Here is a 19,895-nt window from a genome sequence, read left to right on the forward strand (position 1 = left end):
ATTTTTCTATCTTTTGTTTTTATTTGGTTGTATTCCATACATCTTTCCTCTGTTGCTATCTTTTTTATCTCATGTGCTTCTGTGGTGGTTTTTTCAATGGTGGTTACCTTTGAGTAATGAAAAGGGTCCCTACCCTGTTCATTGTAGCGAACTATTTTGTGAGTACTTTTGCACTCCATCGTCCTTTGCTACTGTTAATCTCCATCTTCTCCCCCTCTTTCTTTTTGTTGTTGTCACAGTTTAAATTTGGTTTTATTGTGTTCTTCTTGGAGCTTTAACTTGTGGCTCTGTTTTTTTTTTTTGTTCTTTGTATCTGATTGGAGAACCCCCTTTAGTAATTCCTGGAGTGGGGGTTTTCTGATGATAAATTCCCTCATCTTTTCTGTATCTGTGAATGTTTTTATTTCTCCTTCATATTTGAAGGATAGCTTTGATGGGTATAGTATTCGTGGCTGAAAGTTCCTCTCTTTCAGGACTTTAAATATTGGGGTCCACTCTCTTCTAGCTTGTAGAGTTTCTGCTGAGAAATCTGATGATAATCTAATGGGCCTTCCTTTATATGTTGTATTCTTCTTTTCCCTGGCTGCCTTGAGAATTTTTTCTTTGCTGTTGGTTTGTGTCAATTTCATTATGATATGCCTTGGAGTAGGTTTGTTGGGGTTAAGAAAACTCGGAGTTCTGTTTGCTTCTTGAACTTGAGGCTTTAGTTCTTTCCACAGGCTTGGGAAGTTCTCATCTATTATTTGTTTGAGTATGTTCTCCATTCCATTTTCTCTCTCTTCTCCCTCTGATATACCTATTATTCTTATGTTATTCTTTTTGATGGTGTCAGATAATTCTTGTAGGGCTATCTCATTTTTTTTAATTTTTGAGTCTCTTTCTTCTTCTCTCTGTTGTGCCTCAAGTTGCTTGTCTTCTATTTCACTAATCCTCTCTTCTATCTGACCTGTTCTATTAGCTAAGCTTGTTACTTCGTTTTTCAGCTCGTGAATTGAGTTTTTCATCTCTGTTTGATTTGTTTTTATAGTTTCAATTTCCTTGGACATATATTCTTTGTGTTCATTGAGTTGTTTTCTGAGCTCCCTAAATTGCCTTTCTGTGTTTTCTTGTATATCTCGGAGGATTTTTAGGATTTCTATCTTGAATTCTCTGTCATTTAGCTCCAAGGTTTCCAATATATTAAATTTTTTCTCCATAGATTTTTCCTCATCTAGCTGTGTTACCTCTCTTTCTTTTGTATCCATGATATTCGATTTTCTCTTCCTTAATGGCATCTGAGGGTGGTTTTGTTCATAGTATTAATGAGATTTAATAAAGAATAAAAAGTTAAAAAAATAATAAAAAAATAAAAAATCGAAAAGTTTTTTTTAAAAAAAATTAATAATGAAATAAAGAAAAATAAAATAAAATAAAAATTTTAAAAAAAGGAAATTATTTCCCCCCTCTTTTTTTCCCCTCCTCTCTTCTCCTCTCTTCCTTGAGAAAATCTTGTGGTGAACTGTGAATTATAACATACAATGCCTGTGATGGAGGGCCTGAATTGGGGAAAAGTAATAAAGGGGCAAAAAAAAGAAAAAAAAAAAGAAAGAATTGAGCGTATGGACCCACAAAAAGCAAATAAGGAAAAAATTTGGGTCAAGAATAAAATGATTTGCTTTTAGGTGTTGGTTGTCTAAGAGTTATGATGAGAGGAATAAGAGGAAAACGGAAAAATGGGGGGACAAATTAAAAAATTACTATTGTATTTAGTGGAACAAGAACTAGATAAAATGGAGAGCCAGGGATGGGAGCACTGCTAGTGAGTTAAAAAGGTGAAGTAAAAACCCCCCAAAATGCCACAAACATAAGTTTGAGTCCCAGATAAGATAATTTGTTATTGAGGTTTGAATGAGAGGAGATGTAAAGGAGAAAGGAAGAAACTAATATAGAGGGAGAAAAGAAAGAAAGAGAGAGAAAAAAAGAGGGAACCACTAAAAGAAGAAAAAAGAAAGGAGAGAGAGAGAGAGTTAAGGGTTTTGGAGTGCAACCCTCTTAGAGAGAAAGGAAGAGAAGAGAAAAGATAATGGGAGATGTAACACTTATGGGTAGTGTAGTTCAAGGAGAGGAGAGAGTAAGACCGGCAGAGAGTTAATTGGCCAAATTGGAGGAGGAAAAAAAGTATCAAGAATGAAGATAAGAGAAACAAACGAACAAATATAATAAAATGGGATAGGTTATAAAGTCTGCAGATTATTCTTGATTTTGAGAGGTTATCTTCTTGCTTTTTCTTTTCTCTCCCTCTTCCTGGTCGGTGACTCTGTACCCCGGGTTCTGCCCCTTTGGCATGCTCAGGTAGAGGTTTGCAGTTGATAAGTCTCTATGGCAATGTCATGTATTGTGCTTTAGTCTCGTTGGCAGTCAAGGCTCATTAGCATTTATAGGCTCCGACAGTGAGAGAGTCTGCGTTCCTGGAGCCTTTCTCCTAGTCTTTCCTTCCTCAATTAGTAGCCTGATAATCCAGCTATGGGGTTGCTGCTGCCTCTGCCTGGATAGTAAGAGGCTCAAAGAGCTGGCAACTCCCCACTCTATTTCCACTCAGCACAGGGCTCTGGGTAAGGCTCAGTCAGTCAGAGCTGCTAGCATAATCAGGCGGGCTTTCCACCCACTCAAAGACCTCTGGCTCTGCCACTCTGTCCGGTAACACAGGTGGGCGCCCACTTCCGGGGCGCTTGGAGGAAACTCTCACTCACTGTCTGCACGTGCAGACCAGGATATCTGGCCAGCAGTCTCACGCTCTGAGTGAAACCCCCAACCGCAGGGAAAAGTTGCAGCGTTGGAATTGAGTCTCGCTCCGTCCCCGTGCGCGGCTTTTGCAAGGCGCTGGGGCGGCCCGAGATTCCGCTTTGGCCCACACAAAGGCCCCTGACTCTGCCCCTCTGTGCGATAACACGGGCGTGCACTGCCGAGGCACTTGGAGGAATCTCTCATTCACTATCTGCGCGCGCAGACCAGGATATGAGGCCGGCCGCGTTTCCCTCTGAGTGAAACCCCCTCCAGCACAGAAAATCTCCACCGTTGGAATTAGTTCTCACTCCCTCCCGTGCGTGGCTTTCCCAGGGCGCTGGGGCTGCCCAGAGACTCTGCCCTCGGCCCACAGAAAGGCCTCTGACCCTGCCTCTCTATGGGGCAACACGGGCACCCACTCTCAGGGCCTAGGAAGAAATCTCTCGCCCACTAACTGCGCGCACGCCGACCAGGAGACCGGGTAAAATGGCCGCCCCGCTTGTCTTTCTTTGTTTGGGTTTGGCACGAGTGTTAGCTTGTATTGCCCGGGTTGCCACAGGATCAGTTTTCCTCGGCTTGGATCTCCGTGCCACAGCCTGGTTCGGCCATTTGTGCTGCGGCCTGGATCTATTCACCCCCTTTGCCTGCCTCAGTTTCTATATTCACAGTTACCAGAGAAAGCCGCCCTGTTTAGGTTAGTGAGGAAGGCGGAACATTTCTTACTCCCTATTTCCTTCGGGGTTTGGTTATATATTTAGCCAATTTTTCACTTGACCATACCTTTGGGTGTATTGCGAAGCATCTGGAGGCTCCAAGTATAGGTTTTTCTGTTTCTGGTTGAAGATCTTGTTGAGTTTGGGGGGAGATTTATCGGTATCGCTTCCTACCCTGCCATTACTCTGACGTCATCCCATTTTTTTATTTTTAAATTACAGTTGGCATACATTATTATATTAGTTACAGGTATACACTCCATTGATTTAGAGTGTATTTATATACATATGTGAAATAATGTGAAAATTATTTAAGTATATGTCAAGTTACATATTTGAGTATAGTGTCACATATTTAAGTATAGTGTCAAGTTATACACCTGTATTATTTGGCAGTGTCAAAAGACTGAATATATTTGCAGTGACCATTATCATATCATGCACTGGTCATAGATTTGTTTGTTTTCTTACAGCCTTGGCTGCTTTACTTCGAGATGGTGAGACTTTGGAGGAGCTTATGAAATTGTCTCCAGAAGAGCTTCTGCTTAGATGGGCAAACTTTCATTTGGAAAACTCGGGGTGGCAAAAAATCAATAACTTTAGTGCCGACATCAAGGTAAATGCAACTGTGCAAAGAGCCATACCACTGTGGGTGATGTAATGACTAAAGAGATTTCATCCCAGCTTAACAGAAGGAAAATCTTACCAGTTTATCACCAAGACTCGTTGCTTCTTGGCCCCAGTGGTAGATTTCAGTAGAGAAGTGGAGCCAAGTGAGGTGCGTGAGCACCAAGTCTAGCTTGCATTTTGTGGAAAAGGCTTAAGAGTATTACAGTCCTAGCATTTTATATTCTGCTTACTATTAAACATGGAGTATTAAGGAATGGGCCATGACTACTCTATTCCTAACTGTCTTTCCCAGGCGTCGGTGTACCTTTTAGTAAAGACCGAGAAGAGAGAGAGGGCCTCAAGATTCCCCTTCCGTTTTTTCCCCCTCTCCTGTCATGTGTTCCTCCCTTTAGACACTGAGTTCTTGAGGGTACTGATGAGCCCTTATATATGTCTGTGTCTCCTACCTCAGCCCCTGCCCCAGTGCCCCCCTACGACATTCATCTTTGACACAATATTTAACACATAAAAAAACCGTAAACATTCCTTGTGTTAAATAGAATTCTGGAGTTCACTGCTCACTATGAGCAGCAGGGAAAACCAGCAAGGGAAGGAGACATTGGTAGCATTCATCTACCACATGGTGCCCTTGGCTTTTCAAGGAGAGAGGGCCAAAATTGTCATAGCAAATATCATGGAGTTCTCATTAACTGACTGCACTCTCTACCAAATCCAGATGTTGGGACAGGGAACAAACTCAGGGATCTTTACCAGATGTCACTGACCAACAGGCCTATGAAAACAATAGGCTGTGATCATATCAATTTGTTCAGTGGAATATTTGCACTACTGATTTCATCAGTGAAAATTATGGCTAGCCCCAAAATATCTAGACTGGTTGCCCTCACCCTTTCTTTGAACTTGCACACCATGTTTGGCCCAGCATATTTTGTTTTATGCATTAGCTGTTTTCCTGAAAACCATTCATAAGTGCATTGCATATTCTGCGATATATCTTAAATGTACAAAAGCAAGTCTTATTTTAAAATGAAGCCTGCCATGAACGTTTTTAAACGGCAACAAATTGTTCAGTAATGTGAAAAGTAATTTCTAAAATATTCATATTCAAGTTCAAATTTTTACCTGCAGAATGGAATGTAGTAAGTACAGACTCTGCTGGGTCTGTTCTTTACCTGTTTTTCTCAAATATATAGGATTAGGTTTTGTATTCTTTCTGCACTTTTAGTAAGTAGTTGTAAACCACAGCACTGTCACAACTGTCATGCACTATTAGAACAAGGAGAATCCTGTGCCCACTAATGGTAGGATCTGGGTTTACATTTCATGAATTACTTGAAAATGGCTTTCATGCACCTGATTTTACCCATGCTTAGAATAATTTAGAGTAATGGGCATCAAAACCACTTGGGTAGCTTATTTAAGATGCAGCTTTCTGGGTAGCTCCCAAAGAATCATCATAGTTTGTAGGTATGGGCTTGGATCCCATACTCAGCATTTAAACAACATCCCAAGGGAACAGGATGCACAAAATCTGCAGAGCTTACTGAGAAACATTCCTTCGTAGCCTGTCTGGACCATCAAGGCCCAGTAATAGCAAACTATCGTGGCTGAGAAGGCAGTCTTCAGATGTAGCAAGATTAAGGCATTGCGACTGCAATTCCTGTCCTCTGGTATTCCAGAGAGGGAAAATTTTACTTGATATGTATGTTGAAGACTCATATTAAGTGTTTACACTAGTATAATGATTTTCAAGCTGTGTTCTGTGGAGTGTCCACACAGCCTAAAGTCACCCAGCCCGTCTCCATTATGAGCAGTGCCACTTAGTTTTTGGAAGGGGGATTTCAAGTAAAAGTTCAAGTGCAAGAATTGAAGAGCTCAAAACAGACTTGGTTTTGGTTAAGTATATTCAGATTATAAAGGGTTAAATGTTCTTTCTCCCGCTGAACTTATTTTTAAAATGTTTCCATTTAAATTTACAATTAAGTATATCTTTAACACAGCTAATCTCTTCTCCATAGGATACGGTGTGTATTGTACTTTGTAATGATATAACCTGTTTATTTTCTCTTTCCCTATGCTTCCTGGATTTCTACTTTCCCTCTGATTTTTCTTGCTTGTTTTATCTACCAAGCTTATTGACTTCAGTAATTCAGTGAAGGTACAAAACTAGTTATGTACTTACTAGCATTCTTTATTGACGACTTCAATAAATTTTAAAATTATGACAAAATCCAGTTCATCCACTTTCAAGGCAGACATAAGACCAGACAGATGAACTTTTCTGGGGAAAAGATCTGTTAAACTAGAAGACAAAGAGTTGTGCCATATATTCTCATAAAATTCAGTACAAATATCCTCCCAAACACGGGACAGTAGGATACATTCATTCTTTGTAAATGTGATCTCACTGACATTTTCAATTCATTTGTAGGATTCCAAAGCCTATTTCCATATTCTCAATCAAATTGCACCAAAAGGACAAAAAGAAGGTGAACCACGGATAGATATTAACATGTCAGGTTTCAATGTAAGTAGAGGTGTTTCTTTTTCATTTTACCATCGTACAAAATTATTGTCAATTTTTTTATAACTACAAGAATGTTTATAATTATATGTAGTGGTATTGACAGTTTTAAGTATTATTTTTAAATTGCTGTACTTGTCATTCAGAGGCAGAAAGACTAGCTTTGATTTATTTCAAGATTTTATTAGTGAGATACATAATTATGGTGGTATTGGTTTATAATGGATGGCATAAAATATTCAAAGCAAATATTAGAGAATAAGTACTGACCTTTCCTGAATATTTGGATCACAACCACAGTGATAGATTTAATAACTTCATATTTGTGTGTGTGTGTGTGTGTGTGTGTGTGTAATATATATATTACTCCTGTGTTGAGAATATGTTTCCAAACTCCTGATCCATGAAATACATTTTGGGGAACTACAGTCATGAGCCATGTTCTTGGTTACATCGTTAATTTATTCAATGATTCAATGATCTGGAACAACTTTCTTCCCAAAACCGGATCTCACTTTGTTCACCCACAAAGTAAGGAGTTGGGCTAGACTGTTTAGTGTCAGGTTTCTAGGATCCTGTCATACTTTATACCTATTAGATATGGAATGCATTCTTCTAATCTTAAAAATCCACATTTCTAGCCTATTATGCAGTAGGATTGAGTAGATTACACTGGCTAAACCATTTATGCTGCCCTTACAAGAAAAGAATTTGTGACTAACTTGATCGCTTATATTTCTGTCTATATGTTAAATATGAAACTCTTAGACTCAGGCCATTCTTGGTACAGATGAGACACCATCCTGTGCACTAAGGAAGAAGGGTGCCTGGGTAAATGGCAGCACTATACTACTAATGGTTTTTGATTCTGAAAAAGTTCTTCAGTCAGTCCTCCCTGATTGATCTTTCTCTGTCTCCACCCTCCAGAATCCTTCTAGGATTCCCCATTGATTCTAGAGTTCAGTCTGAAATGTCCTGCTTAGCATTTTAAGGCCCCTCCTTCTCTCCTAGCCAGTGTTACTTCCCCCCTAGTCTGTACCCACCAAACACTCATTTTAGATATCTCAGAGCCTTTGTTCACACTTTACGCTTGTTTTTTCAGTGTCTTTCATCTTTTAGCCCTAGACCTTCTTTAGGACTTAATTTTAAAATCTGAATGAACAGTTTTAACTTTTTCTTGGGTTTAGCATGGGAGATGTAATCCACGTTGAGTCTAATGTACCTGTCTTTAAATATGTGATCTGGTGCCATCTAGGGTATTTTCAAAGGTACTGCAAATGGAGAACAGCCAACTTTTTTTTTTTTTTTCATTTAAAACAATTTTGTGATAAGTACCGTATGTTGTCCAGGAAAAAGAAGAATCATATCGTAAGGAAACATTTCTATATTTTTGGTATGGCCTCTTAAAATGTCTTCTTTTACTTCAACAGGAAACAGATGATTTGAAGAGAGCCGAGAGTATGCTTCAACAAGCAGACAAATTAGGTTGCAGACAGTTTGTTACCCCTGCTGATGTTGTCAGTGGAAACCCCAAACTGAATTTAGCCTTTGTGGCTAACCTGTTTAATAAGTATCCAGCACTAACTAAACCAGAGAACCAGGATATTGACTGGACTCTATTAGAAGGTAACTAAAAGTTTTTCGAATTCTAATTAGTGGAGCTGCAGAGCAGAAATATTCAAGCCACGATGACTTCATAATCTTGACTTACTAAATTTCCTTATCTACTTTTCCTTAGTAAACATGTGCTAGAAGTAGACTCAAGGACTAAGTAAAAAATGACAGCTAACAGAAACGGATGATACAACGGAACTTTTAAAGCAGGGGTCCCCAACTTTTTACACAGTGGGCCAGTTCACTGTCCCTCAGACTGTTGGAGGGCTGGACTATAAAAAAAAATGAACACATCCCTATGCACACTGCACATATCTTATTTTAAAGTAAAAAAACAAAACGGGAACAAATACAATATTTAAAATAACAAGTAAATTTAAATCAACAAACTGACCAATATTTCAATAGGAACTATGGGGCCTGCTTTTGGCTAATGAGATGGTCAATGTCCGGTTCCATATTTGTCACTGCTAGCCGAAACAAGTGATATGACGGCTTCCATAGCCGTTACGCGTGCGTCCTGCGTCACCGGAAGTAGTACTATACGTGAGCCACACTGCGCTTTGCGGATGCATCCTGTGATCCTCTCACTGACCACCAATGAAAGAGGTGCCCCTTCCGGAAGTGTGGCGGGGGCCGGATAAATGGCCTCAGGGGGCCACAGTTTGGGGACCCCTGTTTTAAAGTAAAGTAATCTAAGACCACTCAGTTTAAGTCCCCTTAGTAAACCAGTATCTTATTTTAATATTTTAGAGTTAGATCACTTTTTAAACCTCCAGAAAAGTGCACATCTGCATAAAATTTGACCTATAACTTTACAATATTTATGTTTCATTCTTCCACAGTCAGACTAACTAGAACTAGCTCCCTGTTCTTTTCACACCCACTTACTAAAAAAAGAATAATAATGTATGGTAATTATTTAAGTTTGGGGAAGAAAGTTTACCTTTTCCAGGCTATATATGTATAAAATGTAGTATTTAAAAATTAACAAGTATAAATAGTAGTTGTTGAAAATCCATTGGCATTACTATGTAATTTGTAAATTTTATGCTTTTGAGGTTTCAAGTAATTTGTTGCTTTAATATATGCATGTAAAGGAAGCATTCATGTGTAGTTCAGTGAACACAATACAATATACAGATGATTTTTATAGAATTGTATAACTGAAACCTATATAATTTTATTAATCAATGTCATCCCAATAAATTCAATAAAATTTTTAAATGAAAAAATAAAAATGGGTAGAGTGAAGACTTAAATTAATATGAATATAGGTTTGTATGACCAGAACAAATTTTTTAAAACATGTACAGACTACACTTGATAATATCAGTTACTTTGAAGTACAGGGACTTAGGGAGATATTAAGGAAGAATTAGAGGGGGGTAAAAGATTATCAAAAGTTCCTAAATGTTTAAATTGCTTAACTGGTTATAAGAAGGTTATAGTCTTTGATTTTAAAGTAAACTAACAAATTTTAAAAATAAGCATGTGTCCAGAGAAAATGTATTTAGAGAGAATGCTTGGAGACTCATATTGGAGAAAACCTCTAGATCTGTAGAGAAGAAATAATCTTATATATTGCTTGACATTATGTGCATATATTCAAAGTATTTAATGAATATATAAAATTTGTGAATATTCTTAATAGGAGAAACTCGTGAAGAAAGAACCTTCCGTAACTGGATGAACTCGCTTGGTGTTAACCCCCATGTAAACCATCTCTACGCGTAAGCCTTCCTACTGTATTGTAAATAGTAACAATCACGAATGGGTCTACACAAATAATTATAGCTCTAAACATTTTCTAAATGTTAGTTTGTAGTGATTATTTATATTGGAAAATGTTGAGTCATGACTTCTGTTAATCATTTTCCACATACACAAATGCACAAATTATTTCTTTACACTGCCATCAACTCTAAGTGACAGAATGCATAAATGTCTTTCTGGTGAGAGATACTCTAATTGGAGACAAAGATCAGTGAATACCTTAGGCCAGGGGTTGGGAAACTTTTCGGCTGAGAGAGCCATGAACGCCACATATTTTAAACTGTAATTCCGTGAGAGCCATACAATGACCTGTGTACGTTACGCATTATCCAATAAAAATTTGGTGTTGTCCCGGAGGACAGCTGTGATTGTCTCCAGCCACCCGCAACCATGAACGTGAGCGGTAGGAAATGAATGGATTGTAATACGTGAGAATATTTTATATTTTTATCGTTATTATCTTTTTGATTAAAGATTTGTCTGTGAGCCAGATGCAGCTATCAAAAGAGCCACATCTGGCTCATGAGCCATAGGTTTCCGACCCCTGCCTTAGGCAGACCATTCATGATACTTGGGGGCCTTTGTGCTCTCTCTGCTCTCTCAGCCTGGAATGTTCTTTTCCACATCTAATGCCTCACTCCCTTACTATATTCAAACCACTGACTCAGGTCAACACTGATTCAGGTGTTGACCCCCACCTGCCACTTTCTAACCCCTAACTCTAGCTCTTCTTTTCCCATAATATTTAGATCCATACCCCCAAAGTATATCCATTTGCCCATGTACTTGTCTTTTGTCTGTCTCGCTCTCTGACTCTAATGTAAAACCAGGGATTTTTATCCTATGTGCCAGCTTCTAGAACAGTGTCTTGCAAAACACTAAGCTCTTTCAGTAAATAGTTTTTAAGTGAATCGGATGGTCTTAGCTCTATGTTCATCATAGATTGATAGAATATATGTCTTGGACATTATCTGTGATTTTATATATCTTGTTTGACAGTATTTGTTATTGTTTTTAAGAAAACAAAACCCAAGCTGTCTGAAAGCACTAATTAAATTATTTTTAAATCATTAGTGACCTGCAAGATGCCTTGGTAATCTTACAGTTGTATGAACGAATTAAAGTTCCTGTTGACTGGAGTAAGGTTAATAAACCTCCATACCCAAAACTTGGAGCCAACATGAAAAAGGTAGATAATTAAGTTGCCACATATCTTTATTAGAGATTATTTTTCTTCTAAATTTGTTTCTTTTGTTTGGAAATCTCTTAACTCTGAGTTTCTTGCAGACAGGAACTTATGTGTCTTATTTATTTTTGTTTGCTAAGCACCAGACATCGTACATGTATACAGATTAAACAAATGCAAATCTTAAACCATTTACTTCTGTGTGTTTGCAGCTAGAAAACTGCAACTACGCTGTTGAATTAGGGAAGCATCCTGCCAAATTCTCCCTGGTTGGCATTGGAGGGCAGGACCTGAATGATGGAAACCAAACCCTGACTTTAGCTTTAGTCTGGCAGCTGATGAGAAGGTATGATACCCAGTTTTAGCAGTTTAATTTTCACTCTAATACAGGTCTGTGATCTAGTCCTTTTTTTTAAGATTTTTATTTATTGATTTTTACAGAGGAAGGGCGGGGGAGCAAGAAGCATCAATTCACAGTTGCTCCACTTAGTCCATTAATTGCTTCTTGTATGTGCCTTGACTCAGTGAGCCCAGGGTTTCTAACTGGTGCCTCAGCATTCCACCTTGATGCTCTAGCCACTGCACCACCACAGGCCAGGCATCTAGTCCTATTATTTTTAAGCAAACATGTCACTGATTATACCTTTGAAATTTTTGTATTTAGACCCTGAAATGAGCTTAAGTAATGAATAGATATTGGGTGTTCTGTGGGACATGATGCCTCCTTGAAAGTTGAAGAACAGAACTGGGAATATTTCCTTGTCTCATGGGAAACCTGACCCATAGACCTGAGCCTCATCTAGTGTCAGTGAATAAAAAAAAATAGTCAGCAAAAATTATGAACATCCCATGTATCCATTTGAAAAAGATCTCTTAATTATAATGCTGAAAAGCATTTATAATGATTGGTTACCAGCCAAAGCATAGCTTATTTTAAGACATTACCACTGGACTAGTACAAACTGGGCCTGCTGTCAACTGTTAGGCTTGCTCATTAAAGCACTGAGAACGTTGAGCCCCACCACCACCACCACCACTACTCACTACTGCAGAGGGTGGATCAGGAGCAAGCCCCTTCTACTTGAATTTTTTTTCCGTATAGGGTGACTCTCTTTCCATGAAATTTTTAAAAGTTTTTCAAACTTAAAGAATAAAAAAATGGAAAATAAAACATCTTCCTAATGTTTAGATTTTTTTCTCATAAAGTAGATTGGGACCTTTTCTTCTGCTTCTTCTTTTAGATATACCCTCAATGTGCTGGAAGATCTTGGAGACGGTCAGAAAGCTAATGACGACATCATTGTAAGCTGGGTGAACAGAACATTGAGTGAAGCCGGAAAATCAACTTCCATTCAGAGTTTTAAGGTGATGATGGGTGACTAGTAAACATTACGTTTGCTGGAAAGTATCTGTAATTTTGGAACGACAACCTTTGGTTTCTTTGTGAGTGAGAATGATCATTGGACTCATGGAAAGATTCTCTTTTAATTCTCTGGGCTTTCGTTTTGGCAACTTTATGTAAGTACCAGGGGTCCTCGGGTTACAACACAGTTCCAATCCTACAACTGTGATGTACCCCAAATTTTGGTGTGAGTCAAAACACACCTTAGCCTTAGTCACTTACGTATCCTAACACAGTTGTAAAATCCTAATCTAGAACATAAAAACACAACTAAGCCACAGAAAAAGGAAAAGAACATAAATATACTACACTGTACACTGTACTGCTTATTCTTCTGCTGCCCACAACCAAACTAGTTTGCCCATGTAGTCCATAAGTACAATGCTAATGGCATAAGCATAAACACTCACGTCTCAACTTTTATAGTTTTTATGAGAGTGAGCACTGTAAACTTGAAACGTTGTAGTAGAGACTGTGGTAACCCGAGAACCCCCTGTAATCATACTTTTTTTGTTTTGTTTTGTTTTTGTTCCTTTGAAGTGAAAGGAGGGGAGATAGAGAGACAGACTCCCACATGTGCCCCAACCAGGATCTATCCGGCAACCCCGGTCTGGAGCCAACACTCAGACTAACCGAGTTATCCTCAGCACCCAGGGCTGATGCTCGGATCATCCGAGCCACTGGCTGTAGTAGGGGAAGAGAGAGAGAAGGGGGAGAGAGGGGAAGAGATGGGGAAGAGAAGCAGATGATCGCTTCTCATGTGTGCCCTGACCAGGGATCAAACCCGGAATGTCTGTACCACACGTTTTACATATTGAAATTTGTATATATTGAAATTCTTAGATTTTTTTCCCCATCCTTTTACACTAGGACAAGACGATCAGCTCTAGTTTGGCAGTTGTGGATTTAATTGATGCCATCCAGCCAGGCTGCATAAATTATGACCTTGTTAAGAGCGGCAATCTAACAGAAGATGACAAGCACAATAATGCCAAGTAAGGGATACTGCACGATATCCTGGCGGGCGAGAGCCGGGTAGATCTTTATTCTCATTCAGATTTTGCCAGTCAAGAACTCTGTTACCTGGGGGAAACCTCTTTGAGCCTGAGAGTCCTCCTCAGTAAAATGGGAACAATAATAATGACCTTCGAGATTTTGAAATGCATGAAATATATGAGTCTAGAATTGTGCCTGACTTAGTAGTTGCTAATCAGTTGTTGCTTTAGTGGATTACATAAATAATGTAGTGTACATATATGTTGTTGTTGTTGTTTAATGCAACTCAGCTACAAACTTACAATAAGGGGGAAATGAGCTAAGGATAATCAGGCCTTAGATAAGAGTATTCTTCTGCTTCACTTTTTAAAAACACAGTGTCCTCTGATGTCTCTTTTACTGTACATCGATCACTCTGACTACATATGTTGAGCTTATTAACTTGCTCCATAAATGGGCAGGATGCTTAACCCTCAGCTGAAAATGTGCTTTGGAAGCTTCCTACTCATCTCTTCCCTTCTTCACCAGAGACCTTGACTGTGACCTGGTTTCATGGGCAGTCCCTGTGGAGCTTCACTAACATACACTGTAAATGTGCCCAGAGTAGGGTGTCATAGGCTAGCTAAGAAGCATTACTGTGATAAAGATTCCTCTTCTAAAACAGTGGTCCCCAACGCCTGGGCCACGGACCAATACTGGTCCGTGGGTCATTTGGTACTGGTCTGCAGAGAAAGAATAAATAACTCACATTATTTCCATTTTATTTATATTTAAGTCTGAACAATGTTTTGTTTTTTAAAAATGACCAGATTCCCTGTTACATCCGTCTAAGATTCACTCTTGATGCTTGTCTCGGTCACGTGATACATTTATCTGTCCCACCCTAAAGGCTGGTCCATGAAAATATTTTCTGACATTAAACTGGTCCATGGCCCAAAAAAGGTTGGGGACCACTGTTCTAAAACACCTAGAAATGCCTCATGTATTAAGGTGTATTCTTGCAAATTTCCCTAGCTGGATATATCTTTTTTTTTTCTTTCCTTTCTTTATCTTTTTTGTTCATTCCTCTGGCCATTCTGATCATGTACCATGTATACTCCCTCCATTCCCTTGAATATTTGAAAGTATTCACAGAATCTACCAAAGCAACCTGAATTTTGCACCTGGCATAATTTTCTACCCCATATCTCTAAGATTACATGAGAGTTTTATATATCTTATTAAATGCTCAATGAGAATATCAGTATTGATTGTATAGCCAATCTGGGTGATTATATGTATATTTTTTTCATATCAAATCAGTGCTTCAATATAATTTTCATTTTATATTGGAAAAAAAGGAGTGAATAAATATTATCAGTCCCAAATAGTAGAGCTTAAAAGCCTGATGTCACTTCAGAGTAACTTCAAAAAGAAAACAATGGAAAGTGAAACTGTTCCAATTTGAACTTTCAGTATATAAGCTTTACATCCCAACCAAATGATTACATAAGAGAAAATAGATGTCTTATATTTTGTGCTTGATTGACAAGACTTTCATCTTAATTTTTGTTTTCTTAAAAAATAGGTATGCAGTGTCAATGGCTAGAAGAATTGGAGCCAGGGTGTACGCTCTACCTGAAGACCTTGTGGAAGTAAAGCCCAAGATGGTCATGACCGTGTTTGCATGCTTGATGGGGAGGGGGATGAAGAGAGTGTAAAATAACCAATTCCAATACAAACAGCCTTGCTCCCAGGTGCATGATTAGCAGGTCAGCTATTTCCAGGTGAAGTGTTCATGGCTTAAGGAACTGTGGATCATTTAAAGGACTTTTAGTTTTGATTAACAAGACTAGCTTTTCCTGAGAGCCCTCAGGGGAAAGAGTTTTCATAAAGACAACTCTTCTTTCCCGTAGTCATAGTTGGATTTGTCTGGCACACCCGAGATGTGCTCATAGCCAAATCATTACTCTCCTTCTAGATGCTGCCCTTGACATCTCCCATCACTCTGTTATTTCTGTCTATGTATCTTTTTCCCTCTTAGAATGTCCACCTCTTGGGAATTACTTAGATGGTTGGATATGAATTATTATTAGACCATAATTTTGCTTTCCATCCAGTATGCTAGTTCTTAATTAAGAACTGTGGTCAGAGGGCATTTAGTTATGAATATCCTTTGCTTATCATTATATACTGAAAATTTGTGGAAGTAACTGGCTGTGCAGAACGTAACAGAAGCTTTCATATTCTTTTATTCTTAAAATCAGTATCTTTTTACAGTATTCTTTCTACATGATCCTTTTTTGTACATTCAAGAATATTTTGATTATATTGAATAAGACTGCTGATTTTGCTACTTTTTTAAAAGGGTGTTCAAGTAAGTAGAAAACATACATTATAGGTAAAGGAAAACAAATGTGCATCTTCCCCCTCATACCCAAACTGTAAACAGTTGACATATTTTGTCTTAAAACACTTGGTTCAGTATCTGCTTGTTTGTCTTAAAACCTGTATCATCAAACTCTTTAGATTTAAAATACTGTTGAATATGACACTTTTGAGGAGAGAGTGTGCTCAGAACTTAGGTAGGATGCAGTAGGCCAAGTATGCTAAGTGTACAATAGAATTTCTAATTCTACACCTAAGACAAGGAAATGTCACTAAAAAATAAAAATATGTATGTAGGTCTTATGTACGCTAGCTTTGTCAAGCTGTTTGCTATAGTTTTCAAGATTATAATCTTGCTCTAACTCTGAAAAGTGATGTAATCTGATAGCAATGTATTAGTTCAAATAAAGGCATTTACATAATAATTTGTCTCGTCATGCTTCTGTTCCTTAGTAAAATGCCAATAGTATTTGCTTGTTCTTTTTATCCAATATTTTGACTCTTTTTGCAGTGTACTGTGTAAAATAATGATTATTAAATTTAAGCTTTTGAAGCTGAATTACAGGAACTGAATTAAGGATAATACAAATGAAGAAAGATGGTTTTCTTCAGCTTACAAAATATTTGTTATTCTCTTTCTCCCTTTTTCTTTATTTCCCATCTCACTCAATCTTTTTTTTTTTGAGGAGGGAGAGAGAGAGGAAAAAAAAGCATCAACTCATTGTTCAACTTAGGTGTGCACTCATTGATTGGTTCTCATATGTGCTTTGACCAGGGCTCAAACTGGTGTCCTTGGGGTTGAGCCAGTGACCATGGGATCATAACAGCAACCTCGATGCTTCAGGATGACACACCATCCACTTGCACCACCAGCCAGGGCTCACTCAGTCTTTTCAATGTTCAATGATATTCAGAAGACCAAAACAATGGGGATCGGAACAACCCAGAAAAAAGATGGTTTATAGCAGGTTTTCTCATCTTCATTATTATTGAATTTTGAGCTGGATAACTTTTTTGTTGTAGGGGGAATGGGCTATTCTCTGCATTGCAGGAGGGTTAGCTGTATTGCTGACCCCTACCCACTAGACGTCAGTAGCACACTCCAGAGTGTAAATCAAGTACATCATCAGATATGACCAAATGTCCCATGGAGGGCAGAAGCATCTTAGTTGACAACCAGTGGTTTACAGTACCATTTTAAGGCTTTGTGTGAATGAGTAATATGAAATACAGTCCTCTGAGGAACTGCATGGTGATGTTATAAAATATTTTGTATTTATAGTCTAAGTAAAAAAGACTTTTTAAGTATGATACAAACCCCAAAGAGATAAAAATAAAAGAATGGTAAATATGACAACTCTGCTTTTACAAAAACATATAAATAAATACAATAAATAAAATATAGATGACCAAGACAAAAAGTTTAGTCCCATTGCCTTAGCCTATTTGGGCTTCTATAACAAGATATCATAGACTTGGTAGCTTATAAACAATTTACTTCTCACTGTTGTGCAGTGTAAGGTCAAGGTGTTGGCAGATTCAATGGTGTTGGCAGCTTCAATGTCTAGTGAGGGTCTAGTTCTGATTCATAAATGACTGTATTCTAGCTGAGTAACCGAACATGGCATAATGGTCATGGGAACTCTGGGGTCTCCTCATTCATGAGGGATCCACCCTCATGACCTAATCACCTCCTAAAGGCCCCACCTGCAGATACCATCATGTGGGAGATTAGGTTTCAACATGGGAATTTTGTGGGAGGTAGAAATATTTGGTCTATAACAGTGTTTTTCAACTGATGATGCAATGATTATAGACTCTATAATCTTCATACAACATCAGGGTGGTTAACTTTTTTGCAGACCAGCACAAAATTTCTGGCAGACCAGCTATTACAAACCAAAGGTTTATAGTACCCATATAATGCATTAATTTTCTTAATATAAAAACAGTTTATGAATAAATAAAAGACAAGTCTTCTGCAAACATACACATAGCAGGGTAAAAACTGATGAGGTAAGGATAATCACATTTTATGACCTATCTTCTACCTTGTATTGTCTATGCTTATCCATATCTGTCTCAGTCAAAGTACAAAGGTTCTCTATAACTAACCATGGCCTGAATTCCTTTTTAAATTTTTAATTAAATATAGTGGGGTGACATTGATTGATAAAATGATACAGGATTCAAGTATACAGTTCTATAATATATCATCTGTATATTGGATTGTGTGTTTACCACCTAAAGTCAAATGTTATTCTGTCACCATATATTTGACCCCCTTTACCCTTGACTGTTTCTCCCCCACCCCCTTTTCCTCTGGTAACCACCACACTATAGTCTGTGTCTATGAGTTTTTGTTTATTTATTCATTTTCTGATTTCAGCCTAATGCTTTTGAAGCAAGATAGAAAAGGTTTATTGCAGTGGTCCCCAACCTTTTTTGGGCCACGGACCGGTTTAATGTCAGAAAATATTTTCACGGACTGGCCTTTAGGGTGGGATGAATAAATGCACAAAATAAAATTATGCAACCGGCATAAAAACTGTGGTATTTTTAAATATAATTTTTGAACTTATGAGACAAGCGTCAAGAGTGAGTCTTAGATGGATGTAACAGAGGGAATCTGGTCATTTTTTAAAAATAAAACATCGTTCAGATTTAAATATAAATAAAACGGAAATAATGTAAATTATTTATTCTTTCTCTGAGGACCGGTACCAAATGGTCCATGGACCAGTACCAGTCTGCGGCCCGGGGGTTGGGGACCACTGGTTCATTACATCTTGCCCTTTCTTCCAAAAAGAAGCTGATTTCTTGGGTGGTTCACTCTACCTTAAGTGTTTGTATAAAGGATAGTTAAGCATTTGTAGAAAGCAGTGGGCATGAACACACCATTTCGCTCTTCCTCCAAATCATAGACTAAACTTATTAATATATAAAAAGTCTAGCATAGCTATAAAAGAGAAAGTTCCATTATAAAAATGGACAAAAGAAATGAATATTCAATGCAAAAAAAAGTATAATTAACCAGTAAACATAAATTTGGAATGATGATTTTCAAAAGTAATGAAGGGTTATGGATTGAAATCAAGCAAGGACTTCTTTTAGTCAACTTTTAGAGCAGTTTTAGGTTCACAGCAAAATTGACATATAGAGATTCCCATATACCTCTTACCCTCACCAATGCATAGCCTCCCTCACTGGCAACATCTGATTCCAGCGTGATACACTTGTTAAAACTGATGATCTTGTATCGATACATCATTATTGCCCAAAGTCCATAATTTATATTAGGGTTTATACTTGTACATTTTATGAGGTTTGACAAATGTATCCATCAGAGAGAATAATTTCACTGCTTTGAAAGTCCTCTGTGCTCAGCCTAATAATCCCTCCCCTAGCCCCTTGCACCTGGAAAACACTGATCTTGCTTTAGCTGAGCCACTGACCCCTTTCCAGAGACCTTGCGATCATGTCAAAAATCCCGCGCTCAAGCCATGGAACCCGCGCTCTAGTCATGACCTCCGCGTCCCAGGTCGACGCTCTATCTACTGCATCACCACTGGTCAGGCGAAAACTGATCTTTTTACGGTCACCATGGTTTTGCCTTTCCCAGATAATCCTGGAACATATTTGAAAGTTGCTAACAGAGCAACTCTTAAAAGTTCTCATCACAAAAAAAGAAACATGTAACTATGATGACAGATGTTAACTTATTGTGGTGATCATATTACAACATATGCAAATGCTGAATCACAGCGTACATCTGAAACTAATATAATGTTATATGTCAATTATCCCTCAATTTTAAAAAAACAGGAGGGGTACTCTTCCTTCTCCTCCTCCCTCTCCAATCGAGTTCTGCCTCTCAACTTAGATCCAAAGTCCCTTCTTTTGCCTCTGTAACTTGTTTTGTAA

The 19,895-nt window shown here is 38.1% G+C and overlaps 1 protein-coding gene across 5 annotated transcripts in view; it reads left to right on the top strand.

The window, feature by feature from the left end:
* PLS3 (plastin 3) overlaps positions 1 to 16,147 on the top strand; it is a 98,499-nt gene extending 82,352 nt beyond the window's left edge. For all 5 annotated transcript variants that reach the window (XM_066356669.1, XM_066356667.1, XM_066356668.1 and 2 more), the window contains 9 exons: positions 3,950 to 4,092; positions 6,538 to 6,633; positions 8,061 to 8,256; positions 9,899 to 9,977; positions 11,095 to 11,209; positions 11,419 to 11,552; positions 12,448 to 12,571; positions 13,479 to 13,603; positions 15,172 to 16,147. In XM_066356669.1, coding sequence (XP_066212766.1) covers positions 3,950 to 4,092; positions 6,538 to 6,633; positions 8,061 to 8,256; positions 9,899 to 9,977; positions 11,095 to 11,209; positions 11,419 to 11,552; positions 12,448 to 12,571; positions 13,479 to 13,603; positions 15,172 to 15,304 — 1,145 coding nt within the window. In that variant the 3' untranslated portion in view covers positions 15,305 to 16,147. The remainder of the gene's footprint in view (positions 1 to 3,949; positions 4,093 to 6,537; positions 6,634 to 8,060; positions 8,257 to 9,898; positions 9,978 to 11,094; positions 11,210 to 11,418; positions 11,553 to 12,447; positions 12,572 to 13,478; positions 13,604 to 15,171) is intronic.
* The last annotated feature ends 3,748 nt before the right edge of the window (positions 16,148 to 19,895 follow it).

This window comes from Saccopteryx leptura, chromosome X (assembly GCF_036850995.1).
Source record: "Saccopteryx leptura isolate mSacLep1 chromosome X, mSacLep1_pri_phased_curated, whole genome shotgun sequence".
NCBI lineage: Eukaryota > Metazoa > Chordata > Mammalia > Chiroptera > Emballonuridae > Saccopteryx > Saccopteryx leptura.